This window comes from Meles meles, chromosome 16 (assembly GCF_922984935.1).
Source record: "Meles meles chromosome 16, mMelMel3.1 paternal haplotype, whole genome shotgun sequence".
NCBI lineage: Eukaryota > Metazoa > Chordata > Mammalia > Carnivora > Mustelidae > Meles > Meles meles.
In genome coordinates, this window is record NC_060081.1 from 78488204 (window position 1) to 78505448 (window position 17245).

The 17245-nt window shown below is 53.2% G+C and overlaps 1 protein-coding gene across 2 annotated transcripts in view; it reads right to left on the minus strand.

Annotated features, from left to right (window-relative positions):
• Positions 1-7300: 7300 nt before the first annotated feature.
• APCDD1L (APC down-regulated 1 like) overlaps positions 7301-17245 on the minus strand; it is a 50987-nt gene continuing 41042 nt past the window's right edge. For both annotated transcript variants that reach the window (XM_045981562.1, XM_045981563.1), the window contains exons 3-4: positions 14459-15011; positions 7301-9565 (exon numbers count right to left, since the gene is read on the minus strand). In XM_045981562.1, coding sequence (XP_045837518.1) covers positions 8798-9565; positions 14459-15011 — 1321 coding nt within the window. In that variant the 3' untranslated portion in view covers positions 7301-8797. The remainder of the gene's footprint in view (positions 9566-14458; positions 15012-17245) is intronic.

Consider the following 17245-nt stretch of genomic DNA (forward strand, 5'->3'; position numbering starts at 1 on the left):
TCCTGAATGTCCCATTTCCAGTTTGCCTCTTTCCAGAGATCCGCTCCACACGTGTGTCTGAGCGCACACCGGCCCGTGTCCCCTTACACGTAGAGGGCAGCACACGCAGCCTGTCCCGTCGTGACTGTTTTGTGACTTTGTCACATGTCGGAGATCATTTCCGTCCACACACATTTTCTTGATGGCTCTGTCGCTTTTCTCTGTGATGTGCCCATCATGGACTGAACCAGCCCTCCACAAGTGCATGTCACCTGTTGCTAGTCTTGGCTGCTACAAACACAGCTACAGCGGGACCCCTGCCCACGAGCGGGAATAGTTGGGCACAGTTCCTAGGGGTGCCTGCGTTTTAAATTTGGTCCCGTGACTTCCCCACCAGGTTTCGCAGAGGACATGCCAGCTTCTGTCCCAGCACCATCTACCTGTCCCCCGCCCCCTGCTGCTAGCACGTTGCCATGTCTGGTTTTTGCCCTTCTTTGCTCATCAGAAAAGGGCACATGGTTTCTTGGTTTCAGTCCCCATTTCTTTGCATGAGGTTGAGCCGCTTGTTCGTGTAAAGGTTGTTTGAACACACACGTGATGATCGGGCATGAAGGACGTTCAAAGGAAGGGGAGTCTTAACCACGGAAAGGGCCAGGGATGAAACAGCAGAAATGCAGTTGTAAAGGGGTACATTTACGAATGTGGAAATAGGAATGTACAGTATTTTGCTCCTGGGAAAAGCACTTGCCGCAGAGGATATAGAAATGGATTGGGTGGGAGTGCGGAGGTGATAAATAACAGTTTATGTCAACTGATCAGGCTCTCGTTCCTGACCTCTGTGAGCAACGTCCTGAAGGCGTTAGTCTAATGAGCCTGTCCTCTTGCTGCCCAGGGGTCCTTATCGCAGAGGCCACAAGTGAGGCACATTTCAGTGTTCCAGACCCCAGGGGGTTCTGGGAGAGGGACTAGAAATGGTGGTCATCTGTGAATTAAAGCTGTGAAATAGAGGTGTTTTCTGCTCAGCAGTCACAGGTGCTATTCTGGCATCATCTCTCGTGAGCATCTCGTTGTTAGTGCATCAGGAAGACAGACGCCGTCTGGGAAGTTGCCAGGGTCCTGTGATGGGGGAGAGATGCGCCCCACTGGAAACAGATCCCCCCCCACCGAATCTGCACTTAGAGTGGAGGCTTTACCTTGTCCAAGTAGAACTTCTCTCTCTGTTTTCTTAGCAATGCTTGACCACTGAAGTCACTTGAAAGAGAAAAAGAGTAAAATTTAGAGAAACACATTAATGCTACAGACTTTTCGAAGAACGGACCTTTTTGCTACTTCAAAAAAGTTAGGAGAATGTGTATGCCAGGTAGGAGGCTTTTGAAAGTCAAGCCAAGACCCATTGTTCTATCTCAACCCCAGCCTTGCAGTCACAGTGTCTGATCTCAGTGCGGCTCCAAAGCACAGGAAGTGTTTCCCGTTCGTAATGGTAAAACCATCCAAAGGTATCTCTCCACTCGCTCAGAGCTCACGGCTGGTGCTTCGGGCATTTTCTCCCTTGTTTCCTTCAGTCTCAGACTCTGAGGATGAGTCTGATTTGTACAAACTCAGCTGCTCCCTCTCCCCGACCCTGGGATGCCTGTTCCATCAGCCCTGTCCCCCAAAGCGTTTCGACACACTTCTCTTGCCATAGTCTGTCCATACTGGATTGAAAGCAATTTGAAGGGAAGTTCTAGGTTTTGTTGTTGGATTTGGTTTTGCATTTTTAAAAAGTTTTTATTTAAATTCCAGCTAGCCAACATACAGTGTTACGTTAGTGTCCGGTGTTAATATGGTGACTCAGCACTCCCATCGATCACCTGGCGCTCGTCACAGGTGTGCACCTTCATCCCCTGCCCCCGCCCCCTGCCCCTTGAGAACCACCCGTGTGTTCTCTGTAGTTAAGAGTCTGTTTCTTGGTTTTTCCTCTCTCTTTTTCCCCCCTGTTGTTCATTTCTTTCTTAAGTTCCACATATGAGTGACATCGTAAGGTATTTGTCTTCCCCTGCCTTACATTGTTGAGCATAATATTCTCTAGCTCTATCTTTGTCACTGCAAGTGGCAAGATTTCACACTTTTTTTGTGGCTGGGTAACGTTCCCGCATATACATACACCACATTTTCTTTATCCGCTCTTCTGTCCGTGGACGCTTGGGCTGCACAATTTGACTATTGTAAGTAGCACTGCTGTAGACATCGGGGTGCATGTGTCCCTCTGGATTCGTGTTTTTGTGTTCTTTGGGTAAATACCGAGTACTGCAGTTGCTGGGTCCTAGGGCAGCTCTACGTTTAACTTCCTGAGGCACCTCCATGCTGTTTTCCCCAGCTGCTTCACCAGTGTGCATTCCCACCCACCGTGCACGAGGGTTCCTTCTTCTCCACGTCCTCGCCAACACGTCTTGTTTCTTGGGTGTTGTTGAGTTTAGCTGTTCTGACAGGTGTGAGGTGGCATCTCGTGGTTTTGACTTGCATTTTCCTGGTGTTGAGTGATGTGGAGCCATCTTTCATGTGTGGTGTGTTTTGCAGCATTTTTCATTTTACCTTTTACCAAAGCATTTCGTGTGCATCGTATAAAATGCCAGACAGTTCTAACAGGCTCATAGTGAAAACCAGCAGACCTGTGCTTCCACTTCCGGGATGAAGCCATGTTAGCGCTTTCTGTCTTCTCATATTAACATCTATATTTCTCAGTCATGTGCCTATATTACCTTTTCTTTCACTTCTAGATCTTATCTGTTGATTTCCTTCTAAGGAACGTAAGGAAGTGGCTCCAGCAACCTTTCTCTCCACCCTTGTCTGAAACACAGTCTCCTTCCCCTCCCCCCATAGGATTATGTCATGATTTTTGGCTATGTCAGTGTCCTTTTGCTTGATGAAGACTTAAATATTGTTCACATCAAGGTATTGTCTGTTCCGTGATTTTATTTCCCTTTTATACTTAACCCTGCACCTCTCCTCTGCTTACTTTCTTATATATCTTTCATTAACTCAGCCCCGGACTCTGACAGACGTGTAGAGCATTCACACATTCAGTATACTATGATTCTTATGTATTTTCTCAGGAAGGTCCCTCCTAGAGAGCTCCCTGTTCTCTTGCTACTCTGTGGACTGACTGGCCTCCAGACCTGCTGCCTGACTCTTATCCCAGGAAAGCCCTTCCTTCCCATCATTTGGGGAATTCCCTTTGTTCTCTTCTGGGTGGATCTCCTCTTTCCTGGATCTCTAGCGTCTTCATTCTTGTTTTACCTCCTGGTTGCAGTGGAATACATCCTCAGGCTGGTTTCTGAGAAAGGAGCATGTGGGAGATAACTTTTCTGAGAAGGTTATGTATCTGAACATATTCCATTCAGCCCTTTCACTAAACTATTAGTTGTACTGGGTATAAAAATCAGGGTCAGAAATCATGTTCAGGATCCTGAGAAGGTTTGCTGATTGCCAGCTTCCAGTGTTGGTCTTAAGACGTCTAATGCCATTAACTCCTGATGCTTTTTTTTTTTAATTTCTAGAGAAATTCAGCTTTAATTTCCAACTTTCTCTTGCTTTGTCTGTCACCATATTTATAATTTTCAAGAATTCTTTCCTTTCTAAATACTAGTATTTGTTTTTTAACAACCTACTTTTGCTAGATAGTTTATATTCTCTTCACTGAGGATATTCCAGTTCCTTTTTTTTTCTTTCTTTTTTTTTTTTTTTTGTTCTTGGTCTGTAAAAGGTTAGCATTGTTTTCACCCAGGGTGGTATAGGTCTTTCTGTTGTTCTGTCCTCTGCATTATCTGCTTCTTACTGGTTACTTTGAGTGTATTTTTTAAAGTTCATTTATTTATTTTTCAGTAATCTCTACACCCAGTATGGGTCTCTTACTAGTCTCTTTGGGTTGGGTTTTAGTCTCTAGCATTTTGGAGGCCTTCTTTAAATGCCTGGTGACCCTTGAATGTCCTTTAATGGATTTGTGAGTGAAGCCCTGAAGAGCTACATTCGTGTAGGTGGGATTTGCTGGGTTTTGCGTCTCTGTGCAAGCGACGGGGCTGGGGACCGCTCAGGCGCCTCCTCGGGGGAACTTCCACCTGTCAGTATCTGCAGTTGGTTCAGTATGGGCTTGTTTCTTGGGACTCTTCCTGTCTCCTGCCTGGCAACAGAAGCCTGGCCGCTATGTCTCAAGGAGAAGGAAGCTGTGCGACCCAGCCATTTAATGGGTAGAATTTTCTTTGCTATCTCTATTTTTAGTGTGACACCTTGCTCTGGATGGTCTCCCAAGTTCAGACATCTCCTGTTTGCCCTTCTGGTTTCATACAGGGGTTAGGAAGAGGATCTGGGGATAAAACTCCTTTGTAGACTTTCGGATAGTCCTGTTTTCAGCCCTAGTGCTCTCCCACCCCCAGACTTCCTTAGACCACTGCTTCCTAAGCCTTTGGGGGCATGAGTGGACTTGCTTCTGACCCCTGCACCGAAACTGGCCAGGCAGCACCTTTCTCTCCGCTCTCTGTCGCCTCTCAACTTGCTGCCCATCAGCCCTCCAGACTCTGAAAGTTTGCTGCCGTCTCTTCTTGACTCTTCTCCTCTCCTGTGTATCCGTGTGACCTTGTGCCTCTGTTCCTTTCCCAGAATTTACTGGGGGCTTCAGAAAGAAGTAGATGTGAAAGCGTGTGCTCCCCCTGGCCTGTGCTGGCTACGCAGTACCTACGTGGAGTTCTAAATAAACTGACTGTTGATGTTAACAGCGCTAATGACCAAGAAAAATAAGTTTTCTGTTAATTATTTTTCTCCTGCGGGATTAAAAAATGCCAAATGTAGGAGTGAGAGTAGCAGATTATTAATTAATAACCCTTAGGAAGTAAATAGAGCATCGCGGGGAGAAGACCCATCCACACAGAGAGTTTTGTTTCAAGTCGGTCCTCTTCAACACATTGCTGCTTCGTGAATCTCCTGCCGGGCATGGACCTTCCAGGTGTTCGAATTCATTTTCCTGGTGAGGAAACTGCAGCCAGGCGCTCCATAGCTAAGGACGGAAAGTCTTAGGTGCCTGCACGAGGCTGAGGGTCTCCCCGTCTCCATGACCTTGACACATGTGAAACCTGAGGGGGGCTGTCAGGATCCTGCCGATGTCAGGCTGTGTGGCCCCCTATTCTGGGACAGCAGCTGGCCCCAGTGCCCTGGGAAGAGCCTGGGTAGGAGAAAACAGATTTGCTCAAGTTCATAGCTCTGGGCTCTGCTCTGCCAGTCTTATTAAAATCATCATCATCATCATCATCATCATCATCATCATCATCATCAATGTCAAAAATTCCAAGCCAGATTTAGACAGTCTGTGGCTGTCCTCTGGCTGCTTGAGTTCATAGCCTCCAGTCCGCCTGCAGAGGGTTTACTCATCTAGCCCGTGTTGACTGAGCTCCCGCTGTGTGTCCAGGCAGAGGGAGGGGTGAAGAGAAGACCCTGATGGGTGGGGGCCCAGATTAGCGCTCCGTCCTCACACCCGGCTAGTGGGGTGTGTGTGAGGGGGATCGGCTTCCAGGCGCTCAGGCCAAGCTCACCCCCCGGGGGAGCGGAAACCGCCCGCCAAGCCCTCCTGGGGCCCCACTGATGGCCCCGATGCGCCTCCCCGCTCCTCTGCATCAGGAGCTGTCGCTCCCCCCACCGCCCCGGGCCTCTCCAGCCTCCCTCACGCCTGAGTCACCAAGGCCCCATGAGACCCGCCTGAGTGCGGCAGAGCCCGCCTCACTGCAAGCTGCTCTTCCTCAGGCCGGGAGCACCGTGGGGAGATTAAACACATTCACTTAGAAAAAGCAAAGAAATAGCTTCTTTTGATAACCAGCATCTGTTAGTTAATGGGCCTCTGAGAGCTGTATACAATTTAAACTTTTTATTAAAAAAAAAAAAAAAGAAAGAAAGCCTCATTGACTCTCCTGGGAGCTTGCACTATGAAATTATAAACTGCGCGGGTTTTTTCCCCTTCCCTTTTAAACGTGACTGAACATGGAATGGAGAACATTAATTTTGTTTTGTTTTGTTTTGAACTAGAAGTATGGGTTTTACTTTCCCCTCTGTTGATTAAAGCTATCTTGGGTTTTATGTGGAGGGTTCTCCAAGGAGCCAAGAAAGGGGCTGGAAGGCTGGTGTCTGTGGGCTTCTCACCCAGCCCCTCGGCCCCCTGGGTCCTCAGATGACGCCTTCTCGTTTCAGCCCAGGGGGAAAGGGATTGTTGTCCTTTCTCCAGCCGTGATTCTTTCTGTCGGCGTCCACTGCTCCAGAACCAAGAGGCCCTGGGAGGGAGGGCACCTCGGTCCTGTCAGGGAGACTTTTATTTGAAATGACTCATGCTTTGCCCCACGAAGCAGCTCTGACTTCCTTTCCCCAAATGCAGTCAAGGAGTCCTACCCCTGTGAAGGGAACTAGGACCCTGGAAGGACACCCCAGGACAGATGTGCAGCCCTCGGGGTCTGGGGCCCAGCAAAGCCCATTCTCCTCTCTGAGCCTTTAGCATCCTCAAGGGCAGAGACACACCCCTCACCTTCTGGGGTGCCCCACCCACCCACCCTGCGGCGCCCCGAGGGGTACTGTGCCAGCCATGTGCCTGTGGCCTCGCCGTGGGTCTTGTTGTGAGGATTGACTGGGACCGTAAACATCTGTTTCCTCGACTGTGGTTACGAGCATGTGCAGGCTCTGCTGGAAAAGACGGCAGAGAATGACCTAGTCCTCCCTGTTGCACGGAGCTTGCGGGTCTGGTAGAGGAGGCAGAGAATAAACAAGGCCCGATGAGGTCATCTCCAACGGTGAGCAGTAAGCGTTAGAAAGAAGGGTCCGCGTGATGGGATGGGTGGGTAGACAGAAGGACAGAAGGGGAAGGGAGGCTGCCATTTTGGGGTACTGATGGCTGACCTCCCTAAGCAAGCAGGTGACGTCTGCTCTGAGAGAAAGGCCAACCTTCTGAGCATCTGGGGGAAGAAAAGCAGCAGGGACACATGCAAAGGCCCCGAGGTAGGGAAATAGTTTGTTGCACTCCAGAGCCAGAAGGAAGGCTGGTACAGCCTGCGTGAGGGGAGGGGAGGCTGGACCTTGCACACAGCACTGACCCAGGAGCAGGGATTTTCTTCCCGGTGCATCGGAAGCTTCCAGAGAATTTGTAACAGGGCAGGGCAGTCGCCTGAACCGAAGGGGCGTAACAGAGAGCCAAGGTTTACCTCTGCTGGTTTTATTCTCTTTCACACATTCCCTGGAAGACACTTCACTTCTTTTCTTTAGAACCGTAATCCCCTTGGTTGACTTTAATAACCAGCAAGAACATTTTTCAGGCTGTTTAATTTTATTAAAAGATTCAAATTTGATGACAAATGGCGTCATGGTTGCCTCGAGCCTCAGATACAAGACTTGCTGAGCCATGGACACATTATTGCCGCCACCCTCTGCCCCACTGGGAACCGCACCCCCCACTCGACGCTGTCTGAGACCGTAAATAATCTAATTATTTCTTGTACTTTGGTAAATACTCTGGGAACACACGTAGCTCTCTGAGACCTACAGAGAATATTAACTTGGTGGGTCTTTCTTCTTTTTAAGAACAATGGGTAGATAAATTAGAGCCATTTCAGTGGGCTGATGGAGCCCCACACGGTCAGAGGACCAGGACTTCCCTCCGAAAGCACCATTAACCTCACAGACAGTTGTTCAAGATCAGTGATAAGAGCCAGAGGTAGGGATTCGGGGGAGAAAGGAGGGGCGAGTCCTAGGCACAGAGTCCCCGAAACCCTCGAGCCCACGAGGATCCCATTCAATTTCGCAGCGTGCAGATGAGGCCTCGGGAACACGGGCAGGATCCCTGCAGAGGCCCAGTCTGTCCCCCACCTGGATGACAGCCCCCTCCTCGCAGAGGAGGACATCGGCCCCTTAGCACAGGGGCGAGCAGGCTGTGTCCCCTCCGGAGGTTCCCGTGCAGCCTGGTGACTCCGACCTCTCCTTAGGATGGTCCTAAAGACCCATCCGAAGGTCTCTGCCTCCTCATCAGTTGAATGCGGAGCATCTTGAAAACAGAGGACGCCTGTACAAGGCTGGTTACGGAGCACCGTAGTGTCACCGCTGTTGTTAGTATTAATTACTTTCCGAAGGCGGCAGACGCTCGCTTCTCCACAGACCTGCCCCCAGCAGCCAGCCGGGTGTGGGCGAGGGGGTGCCTCGTGGGCCCCGACGGGCGGCTTCCTTCGCATCCTGGCCCGGGAGGGCCGGATTCAGCCGCGTGCGGTGTCAACAGCTTGAGGCCCGACTCGCTGACGCACAGTCAAACCCAGGAAAGCCGAGTCGCCCCGAAGAGACAGGCGCTCTTCCAGAAAGCCGCCAAGCACCGAAAGCCCGAAGCAGCATCTTTAATTCATAGCCCTGGTTTGAGTTTGTATTGCTAAATTCAAACTAATAATCTTTAAAACAAGAATCCACAGGCTTGGCAGAGCGGCGGTGGCCTCCCCGTGCAGGGCCTTGCTCCCGTCCCACAAAATGCCAAGGACGGGGAGGGAGAAGGGGCTGCTGTCCTCTAACCGCCCCGGAAAACCAGGAACTCGTGGCTAGAGCTGCAGAGCCCTGGCCATGGCCATGCCCAGGTTCACGGCCAGCACTCCAGGGCAGGCCTTGCAGGTGCCGTGGGACTCAGGGGCTGAGCACCCTGGGGCCCAGGCTGGCGGGCAGCAGCGGGCCGAGCGGAGGGTAGAGCGGGCCCTTCTCGCCGATTCAAGAGGAGTCTGTGCCCGGAGGGAGGCCACGGGGCACCGAGTGTCCTGAGCGGTGGTCTAGAGCTCAAAGGCTGATTTCACAGCCCCTTGAGGAAGGCCAGCCCTAGAGCCAGAGGCAGGACGGGGAGAGGGGCCGCTGGAGGACACGGCCCCCCACCACGGAGGGGCTTCGGCAGAGGCCTGTGCTGCAGCGGTCCGGACACTGCCTCGGCCACCCCGTCGCAGAGCACCAGGGGCGCTTGGTAGGACGTGGGGCGCTTCTCCGGGGTGTCGGGACTTGACCCGTCCGTGGGCCTTTGTCCGATGAAGAGCAGGCTTTGCCCGAGGGGGTCTAGCTCCATCTTGAAAAGCTCGTACTCCACGTGGGGGAGCCTGATGCCCAGCGGTAGACACCCGTTGGTGGCCGTGACGTCCCGCTCAGTCCCCAGGGACCAGACCCCCGGGCCCCCGCAGCTGCTTGGTTCGGAGAAGTTGAGCATGGCCGTGGTGACCTGGTCCATGGGAGTCACTCGGGCCCGTGTGACCTGAAACACCAGTTCGGTGCTGCCGAGGACCTTGCTAGAGGGCCTGCCCCTGGTGTAGCGGCCCGCGGCGTAAACCGTGAAGGTGGGCTGGCGGCAGGCGGGGTCTGAGAAGTGGTGGTAATACCCTTCCCAGGAGCGGTTGTGCCCGTAGAAGGTGAAGAGCCTGGTGAGGAACAGCACGGCGGGGCGCACCTCGCACCCGGTGCTGACCCACCGGCCCCCCAGGCGCAGGGGCAGGGCCGTCTGGGGGGGCAGCACGGGCGGGTGGTGCTCGTCAGAGCGCGCGATGAGGCCGCACGCCGGGCAGGGGCGGGCGTGGTGCTGGCAGGAGACAAACAGAAACAGGACAGCGATCGTCCGAGCTGCATGAGCAGTCGGGGTGTGGCCGGGAGTGGGGGGGTCGTGGGGTCCTGCCGTGGGTCACTCCCCGCCTCCCACCGCAATGGCCACTTTGCTCTTGTTGGATCTCGGGAAATTCCTCCCTCTTCCTGGGCCTGTGCACCTGCTGGCCCTCTACCTGGAAATCCCCCCACATGGGGCCTGGTGGGCTGCGTCTGGTGTGGGCCTCGGCTCAGTGAGGCCTGAGCGAGAACTCTACAGATCATCACAGACCGGTCACTTCCTGCCTCCTCTTCTCTCCACCCCTCTGCCACGCTGGACGGCAGGCTCCCCAAGCCGGGAAGCCCCAGTGGCTACTTGGTCCAGCCCCAGGGCCTGGCACAGGGCCTGGCTCATAGCAGCCCCATGCTGACGGGATGAATGGGTGGATGGATGAAGGAGAAACGCCCTGGGGTTTGGAAGGGGCCTTTTCCACACCTATCCTGTTTGGTCCTGGGATCTGCCCTTCTGGCCCACTGTGACTCCCCCTTCCCCCGAGCCCAAGCGCCAGGTGTTGGGCTCAGCCCTCCTCAGACAAGTGTTACGTGTCTGGGCCGAAAATGCTGGGCCTCAGTGGGCCTGGCAGCCTGCCACGTCTCCAGCCCGGAAGTAGTGGAGACAGGCTGGAATGTGCTGCCTGGTGCCCCTTCCGCCTATCCTCCACACTGAGAGCTTTAGTGCTCTCACAGAGGTGCCTTCCCCACCTTGGGTGGAGAAGAGAGGCTCTTCTAGCTCCAAGAACCTCTCCTGGGGAAGATGAGCATCGTTCCTTCACTGCCTTGGAGAGTGCACGTGGTGACAGGGACAAGGTCCCATTAAAATACTCCTGCACGGGGGCGCCTGGGTAGCTCAGTGGGTTAAAGCCTCTGCCTTCGGCTCAGGTCATGATCTCAGGGTCCTGAGATCGAGCCCTGCATCGGGCTCTCTGCTCAGCAGGGAGCCTGCTTCCTCCTCTCTCTCTCTGCTGCCTCTCTGCCTATTTGCGATCTGTCTGTCAAATAAATAAATAAAATCTTCAAAAAAAAAAACCGAAACTCCTGCACGTCCCCCCCCACCCCCCTTAGAGTCTGCCCTGAGGAGGTAGTGGGAAAGAGAGGGCACACAGAGATGTTCACTGTAGTGTTATTTATAATGGGGGAAACCAGCCGCCCTCCAGTGGCCAGCTACGGCCTCGGCCCCTTGTCCCAGGCTGTGCATTGGCTTTGCCTTCTCTGTGGTCTTATTTACAGTTGTCCGTGCTCTCCGGAGTCGCGGGGCTGGGCTTACCGTGAAGCACGTCAATGGGGAACAGATGCCAAACCAAAGTGTGTGGGCGTAGTCAGTCTGCATTTTGGAGGGAAAAAGCTCAACAGAGGCCAAAAAAAGAACCAGATAGAGACATCTTGGTGTGGTTTTTTTTTTTTGTTTGTTTTGTTTGTTTTTGTTTTGTTTTATGTTTTGAAAGCCGTTGCCCAGAATTCAGTCCAGAGCATCCCTCTGTAAGGTAAACGTCCTGGGAACAACAGCTCATCCAAGCAAGGTTGATGCGGGAACTAGCAGACGTCCCCTGCTTTTGCCATCCGAGAAGGAAACCTCAGGCCAGGGGTGTGGGCAGAACGGGCAAGGGCAAAGAGGGGCATTTGGAGAGCCCAGCCAGGAAACAGCTCCGTTTTTTCTTTTCCTTGCAAAAAACAAAAGATTTCTGCAAATTGCTTTTGGGTGAGTTTTATGCCAGGCAAGTGGCGTTCGGGATTTTTTGTCTAGAAAGAAACTATCGGAGGACTAAGAAACGATTTGTTGTCTTTTTCAGTTCGTTGCATATTCAGCTCTTATTTGTGTCTGTGATAAACCTAAACTTGCCTTGATTTCCATAATACGGAAGATCATATTATTTTTGGTTTGGGGGATTTTGACTCGAGGACAGAGGCCTCGAAGGCGCTTTGAAATGATAGTAAATGGGCCCAAAAGTGTGATGGGAAGAAACGAGCCAGCTGGGTGGTAAGCTGAAGAGCTGGTAATTGGAAGTCCGGCTGATCAGAGTCTAATTTAGGCATTTTAACCCACATTCCAACTGTTGTCACGCTGATGTGTATTGACAGAGCCGAAGGCCTTACATCAAAATAATACCAGGGACCAGGGCTGTCCTCCCCCCACCCCCCCCCGCCGCCACCTCGCCCCCTCTCCTGCAGGCAGGTTTCCCCCATTATAAATAACACTACAGTGAACATTTGATCCTGGTTGGTCATTCGGGCAGGGCAAGTGGCTTTCTGCATAACAGAAACAAACTGAGAGCCAGTGAGCCTTTCAGGTGAGAGATGAGTGACAACAGGCATCTCCTCCTCCGATGTGTTGGAAGGGGATGAACGACGAAAACTCTGGCATCATTCTGCAGGGGTCCGGAGATGCACGGGTTAATAAGCAAGGCTCCAGCCAGCAGAATTCACACTTGCGCGGGAGCCAGACTCTCACTGGTTCAAACCTGGTACATAAAGTTATTTCTCTAACAGCAGCACATAAGAGTTTCTAATTAACCCCCAGAGGTGACGCCAGGCTTAGAGGATTTGGATTGAGTGTTGGCTGATTGATTAGGATTCTACATCCAGGCGATGAATTTGGGGATCAAATTGGTTTTAAATTAACTTCTAAAAATGGTCATGTTTACCATCTGGTTTGGGTCATGGACAAGGCTCGGACCCTGGAGACCATAAAGTAACGACTGATTCGTTACTTGGGGGGTTATATGCAGCATTTTCTTCTATGAAATTACGTCTCTCTCTCTCTCTCTCTCTCTCTCTCTCCTTTTGTTCCCGGGGGAGGGGCAGTTGCTGGGCAGGTATTTACTTTAATGTGCACACCTCTGGCACTGCCCATCTCTGCCCACATTCCTGCTCTGCTGCCCGATCGCAGGGCGGGCTGCGTCGGCCACGCTGGCTGGTCAGGCAGCAGGAGCACAGAGGTCTCCAGCCCCAGAGCCCTGCCTGGGGAGACATGAAACCTGTCATCCGCTGCGCCCCACGGGTCCATCCTGTCCATGTTCCAAGCAGTTTTGCCTCCTAATGAGGGGGCGGGCGCCTGTCATCACGCCGCTGCCAGTGTCTTCTCCTCTCTAAGTAGGATTAACGTCAGACCAGCCTAGAACATTGGTTGCCAAAAAGAGCATAATTTTGAGGTCATGGAAAGAACTCAGGCTGATTTTCTGACTATGAGGACTTCTGCTCCCCAGAGGAGGGGGTAGGAGAGGAGAAGAGGGCAGCGGGGCTCATCCCTAGTACCCTTCTTTGGGGTCCTTTGACAAGCAGCTGCTCCCAGAGGTGAGAAATTGCCCATCTGGTTTAGTTCCTTGAGTACTGAGTACACAGCAGGCACTCAATACTTGCTGAATGACCTGAGGGTTGCCCAAGGGCTCACTTGATAGGGGCTCTTGAACTCATGCCTCCAATCTGTTCATTCTCACTTTTGAAAAATACTCCTGGGTTACCTAGTAGAGACATTCTTCTCATGGCATCCTACCTTGACTTCAGTTTCAAGAAACCCCAACTGATAAAAGCTACCTTGTAATTGCGGGTGTAGGCAAGGAAGCCCTGCAATTTCTGGAACCTCTGGCTTTGTTTCCTGTCTTCTAGTAAGAATGTTGCCGATACTGGGAACATGTTTGCCCTCAATTAGGGAGAATAAAGGTTCCTGTGTCGCAAATTAATGCTGTTAAGACTTGGGTACCTGTTTTAATAGCATTGGTTTCTGTTTAAGTTCGCTGTTTATTTGATGCTTCTGCAAACGTTTTCCTGGGGGGGGGGGTGGCGGTCCCAAGTCTTCAACCAGCCGCACTGGACAAGTCCTGAGCCTCCGTGCCTCGAGGGCCAGGCTCTGTGCCACGTGCCCAGAGTACATCTCACACACGCGAAGAGCGGATTCTCTCTGCCTGTGTGCTCATCAGGCAGAGAAGGGCTACCAGGTCTCTCCCAAAGAGGGGCAGCGTGCTGTGATCACTTAATTTAAAATCTAGGTTAAGGACCTCAAGTGGAATTCACACTGGCGCCGGGGTGGAGGAAGTACATCTCCCTTCACAGGGCAGCCTCCTGCCCAGAGGGCAGTCCGTGGGCCATCTGGGAGCCTCTTGGAAATGCAGAGTCCCAGGCCCCACCCCAGACCCCCGGGACCTGACTCGGCATTCTCAGAAGATGCCCAGGTGACGGCGTCTTGAGGACAGGGGCTGAGGAGTGCTGCTTTACCCCGCTTTAGTGTGAATGGGTACACTCAGTATCTCTGGCTCCAGACACCAAAGAGGTGCACATGGGGCTCTTGGGGTCACCTTCTCTGGGTTCCGTGGCCGTCCAGCAGAGCCCTGGAGGAGGACTGACCTCTCCTGCATTCATTCACGAAGCTCTATTGGCCCCCACTGTGTGCCAGACCCTGGGCCGTGTGTAGGGACCCAGGAGAGGACAGGGCCCCACCCCTGCAGAGTCTACTGCTAGAGAAGGTGGCAATTAACAAGTAAACGAACCATGCAGCGCCGGGAAGCTGAGTGCTGGAAAATGTGCAGAGTGGGGATTGGCGGGAACAGCTGATCTGAAAACGGAGACACACCTGCCCAAGTGCCCAGCACGAGCAGAAGAGGACCCGGTGGGGACCACAAGGAGGATGTGAGGAGGACCAGGCACAGACAAGCTGAGCAGCGGTTCCTTTGGCAAAAGCCAGCCTTGTTCAGACCTGTCTCAAGCAGAGGGAACAGCATATGCAAATGCCCTGAGGCCAGCGGGCCAGCAAGGGGGTACAGAGAGGGTCTGAGGCAGGAACCAGACCGTAGAGGGCCCGCTGGGTTGGGGCTCAGAGCTCGCCCTCCCAGGGCCCCAGACTCACCAGGGCACTCTGCAGCGGGCGCTGGTAGCCCGTGGGCCGGTAGTGCCGCCTCTCCCCTCGGTCGGTGTGGATGTCCCCCAGGTAGAGCTCCTCCACCAGCCGGGGCCCGGCCCGAGGCTGTGGCTGCAGGTGCCGCAGCATGCGGACCAGGCTGAGCTCGTGCATGGTGAAACCCAGGGCTTCCACGCAGTCCCGCCTGGCCCGGGCGCTCAGCAGCTCGTACAGGGCCCCGGGCAGCCAGGCCCGGGCTGGGGGCAGCCGCTGGGCACAGTCCTGGCCCGCCCGGGTCTGGTTGAGACTCCTGGTGACATCGAGCAGGCCGTGTTGGCTGTGAAAGACGATGCCCACCTTGTGCAGGTGGTAGTCGGCCTCGGTGGCCCCTCGGGTGACCCAGGAGGCCCGGCGCAGACGGACTTTGCCCTTGATGAGCAGGGAGTGGGCAGGCTCCCGGCAGAAAGGGTCCCTGTAGTAGAACTGGTAGGCTCGGAAGAGGCGGTTAGCGTAGAAGGTGTAGGAGCGGGTGAGGAACTCGGGTCCCGGGCGCACCTCACAGCTGTCAGAGAGAGAGAGAGAGAGAGAGATAGGGGTTGGGCAGAGCAGGGAGAGCCTGCACGGTGAGTCCCTCTCCCTCCGGGCCCGACTCCTGCTCCCACAGCCTCTATTTCACCTCAGTCCAGAGCTGGGCCCTGACAAGCCTCGGTTTCCCTAATTGGTCTCAGCCACCCGCTTTGGGGCCAAGGGCCTTTCACTTGTCTTGTGGCCTCCACAAAAGCCTTCTTCTACTTCTTCTGATCCTAACTGCTTCCTTTAGCCATCACCCTCCCTCATGGCATGGGTCCTCATACCTGTGGATACCTCGTGGCCCAAGAAGTACGCAGACTCTGCAGCCAGAGGACCCAGGTTCAAATCCCACTCCTGTCCCTCAGCGGCTGTGGATAATGCCCAGCTCCTTCCTCTGTGACACGGAGGCGTCAGACCCACAGTCAGGGTCTCCAGGAAACGTGAAGAATGGTGGTGGTGCCCGGGAGGTGCTTAGGAAACGGGCTCTTTTGCACCATTTGGGGGGCCCCATGCCATGAGCCCTAGCAGGCATTGGCCTCCCTGTTCTTGCCCCAGTGGACCCTCGGCCCCTGGCTCAGAGCCTGGCACACAGCAGACCCTCCCCAGGGCCTCACGGAGGGAATCGTGGCTGATGCGCAGTCACTTTCGGTCTCCCCTTCGCTTGGTTGACTTCCCTGACCAAGTTCCATTCGTGCTTGTGACAGGTTTGTTGCTCTAAACCAGGGGTCACCAAACTTTTTCTGTAAAGGGTCAGGTAATAAGTATTTTTGTTGGGGTGCACGAGCTGGTCTCTAGCGCTAAAGCAGCCAGAGACCATAAGTAAATGGGGTGAGGTGGGGCATAGTTGTGTGCCAATAAAACTTTATTAACAAAACAGGCGGTGGGCCAGACCTGTCCTCCAGGATGCTTCTGCTGGTGGTAAAGCAAGCACGTGGGGTTGGGCACGAAGGGAAGCTGAATGACTCCCAGATCCACGGCCACAGCCAGGTTTGGGGGCAGGGGAGCCTCTGAGACTGCATTGAGGACGCAGACAGGGGGGCGGCTGGGTGAGTCCTAAGGGGAAACAGCGGGCAGGGCCCCCTTCACACGCTGCTGTGAACTCTCGTAGTAGTTTTCATAGCAAGACGGATGGAGCAAAACAAACATGTTCTTACCCAGCACGAAAACAGTTCCCTTTTCTTTTCTTCCAATCTTTCTGATTATGTTAAGGAGAAAGTCTCTGTCGAGCTAATGTGTCTGTAACGCCAACCTCCCTTCTCTCCCAGAGAAAACGGACTCAGGACCCAAGGCAGGCAACGAATCTAGTGAGAATCTAATTATGTTGTTTCGTTTTCATTGACTTTCTTTTTTACAGTTACCTCCTATTTATGGCAGGTGGCTCTGTCCTCCGTATCTGGGGTGATACTACGTTTCCTTTAAAAATAATTGCAGTACGGGGGCACGTGGGTGGCTCAGTGGGTTAAAGCCTCTGCCTTTGGCTCAGGTCATGATCCTAGGGTCCTGAGATCGAGCCCCGCACTGGGCTTTCTGCTCAGCAGGGAGCCTGCTTTCTCCTCTCTCTCTCTGCCTGCCTCTCTGCCTACTTGTGATCTCTGTCAAATAAATAAATAAAATATTAAAAAAAATAATTGCAGTACGCTGTAAATGTGTACAGTTTACTGTTTACCAATTATGCCTCAGTAAAGCTGGAAAAATAAATGACTATATTTAGGTTAACAAAAGCAAGCTGGTGTAAAGAAGAATGTAAAGAATTGCTAGTACAGGAGGTTGTTGAAGACGGAGGGAGGCGACTCACACACCTGAGCAAGGAGCCGTAGTCCTGTCCTCACCTGCGTCTCAGACAGGGCCGGGGGCAAGAGATTTGCCTAACGGGACGCAGCAGGTCACAGTGAACAACCTCAGTGGGCCCCAGACTCTAGATCATCCCCTGCATTGCCTCCAGGAAGCAGCAAAGCCTGTCTGGAGAACATGAGGAGGAACTTTCTAGGAAGACAGTTCTAGAAGTTTCTAGAAGAACTGTTCTGGAACGCTGTTGTCTCAGGGCAGAAGCAGCCTGCACCCAGTTCTGACCTTCCTCACAGCCCAGTTCTGTCTTGGGGTGACCCACACCAGGGGCGCCTGGATCTCACCTGGACTGTGGAGTCAGGATGGGGACAGAGCCTGGGAACGCATCCAAAGTGGCTTAGTAGCCCTCACATCCCCTCCCTCCACCCAGAGTGCTAACAG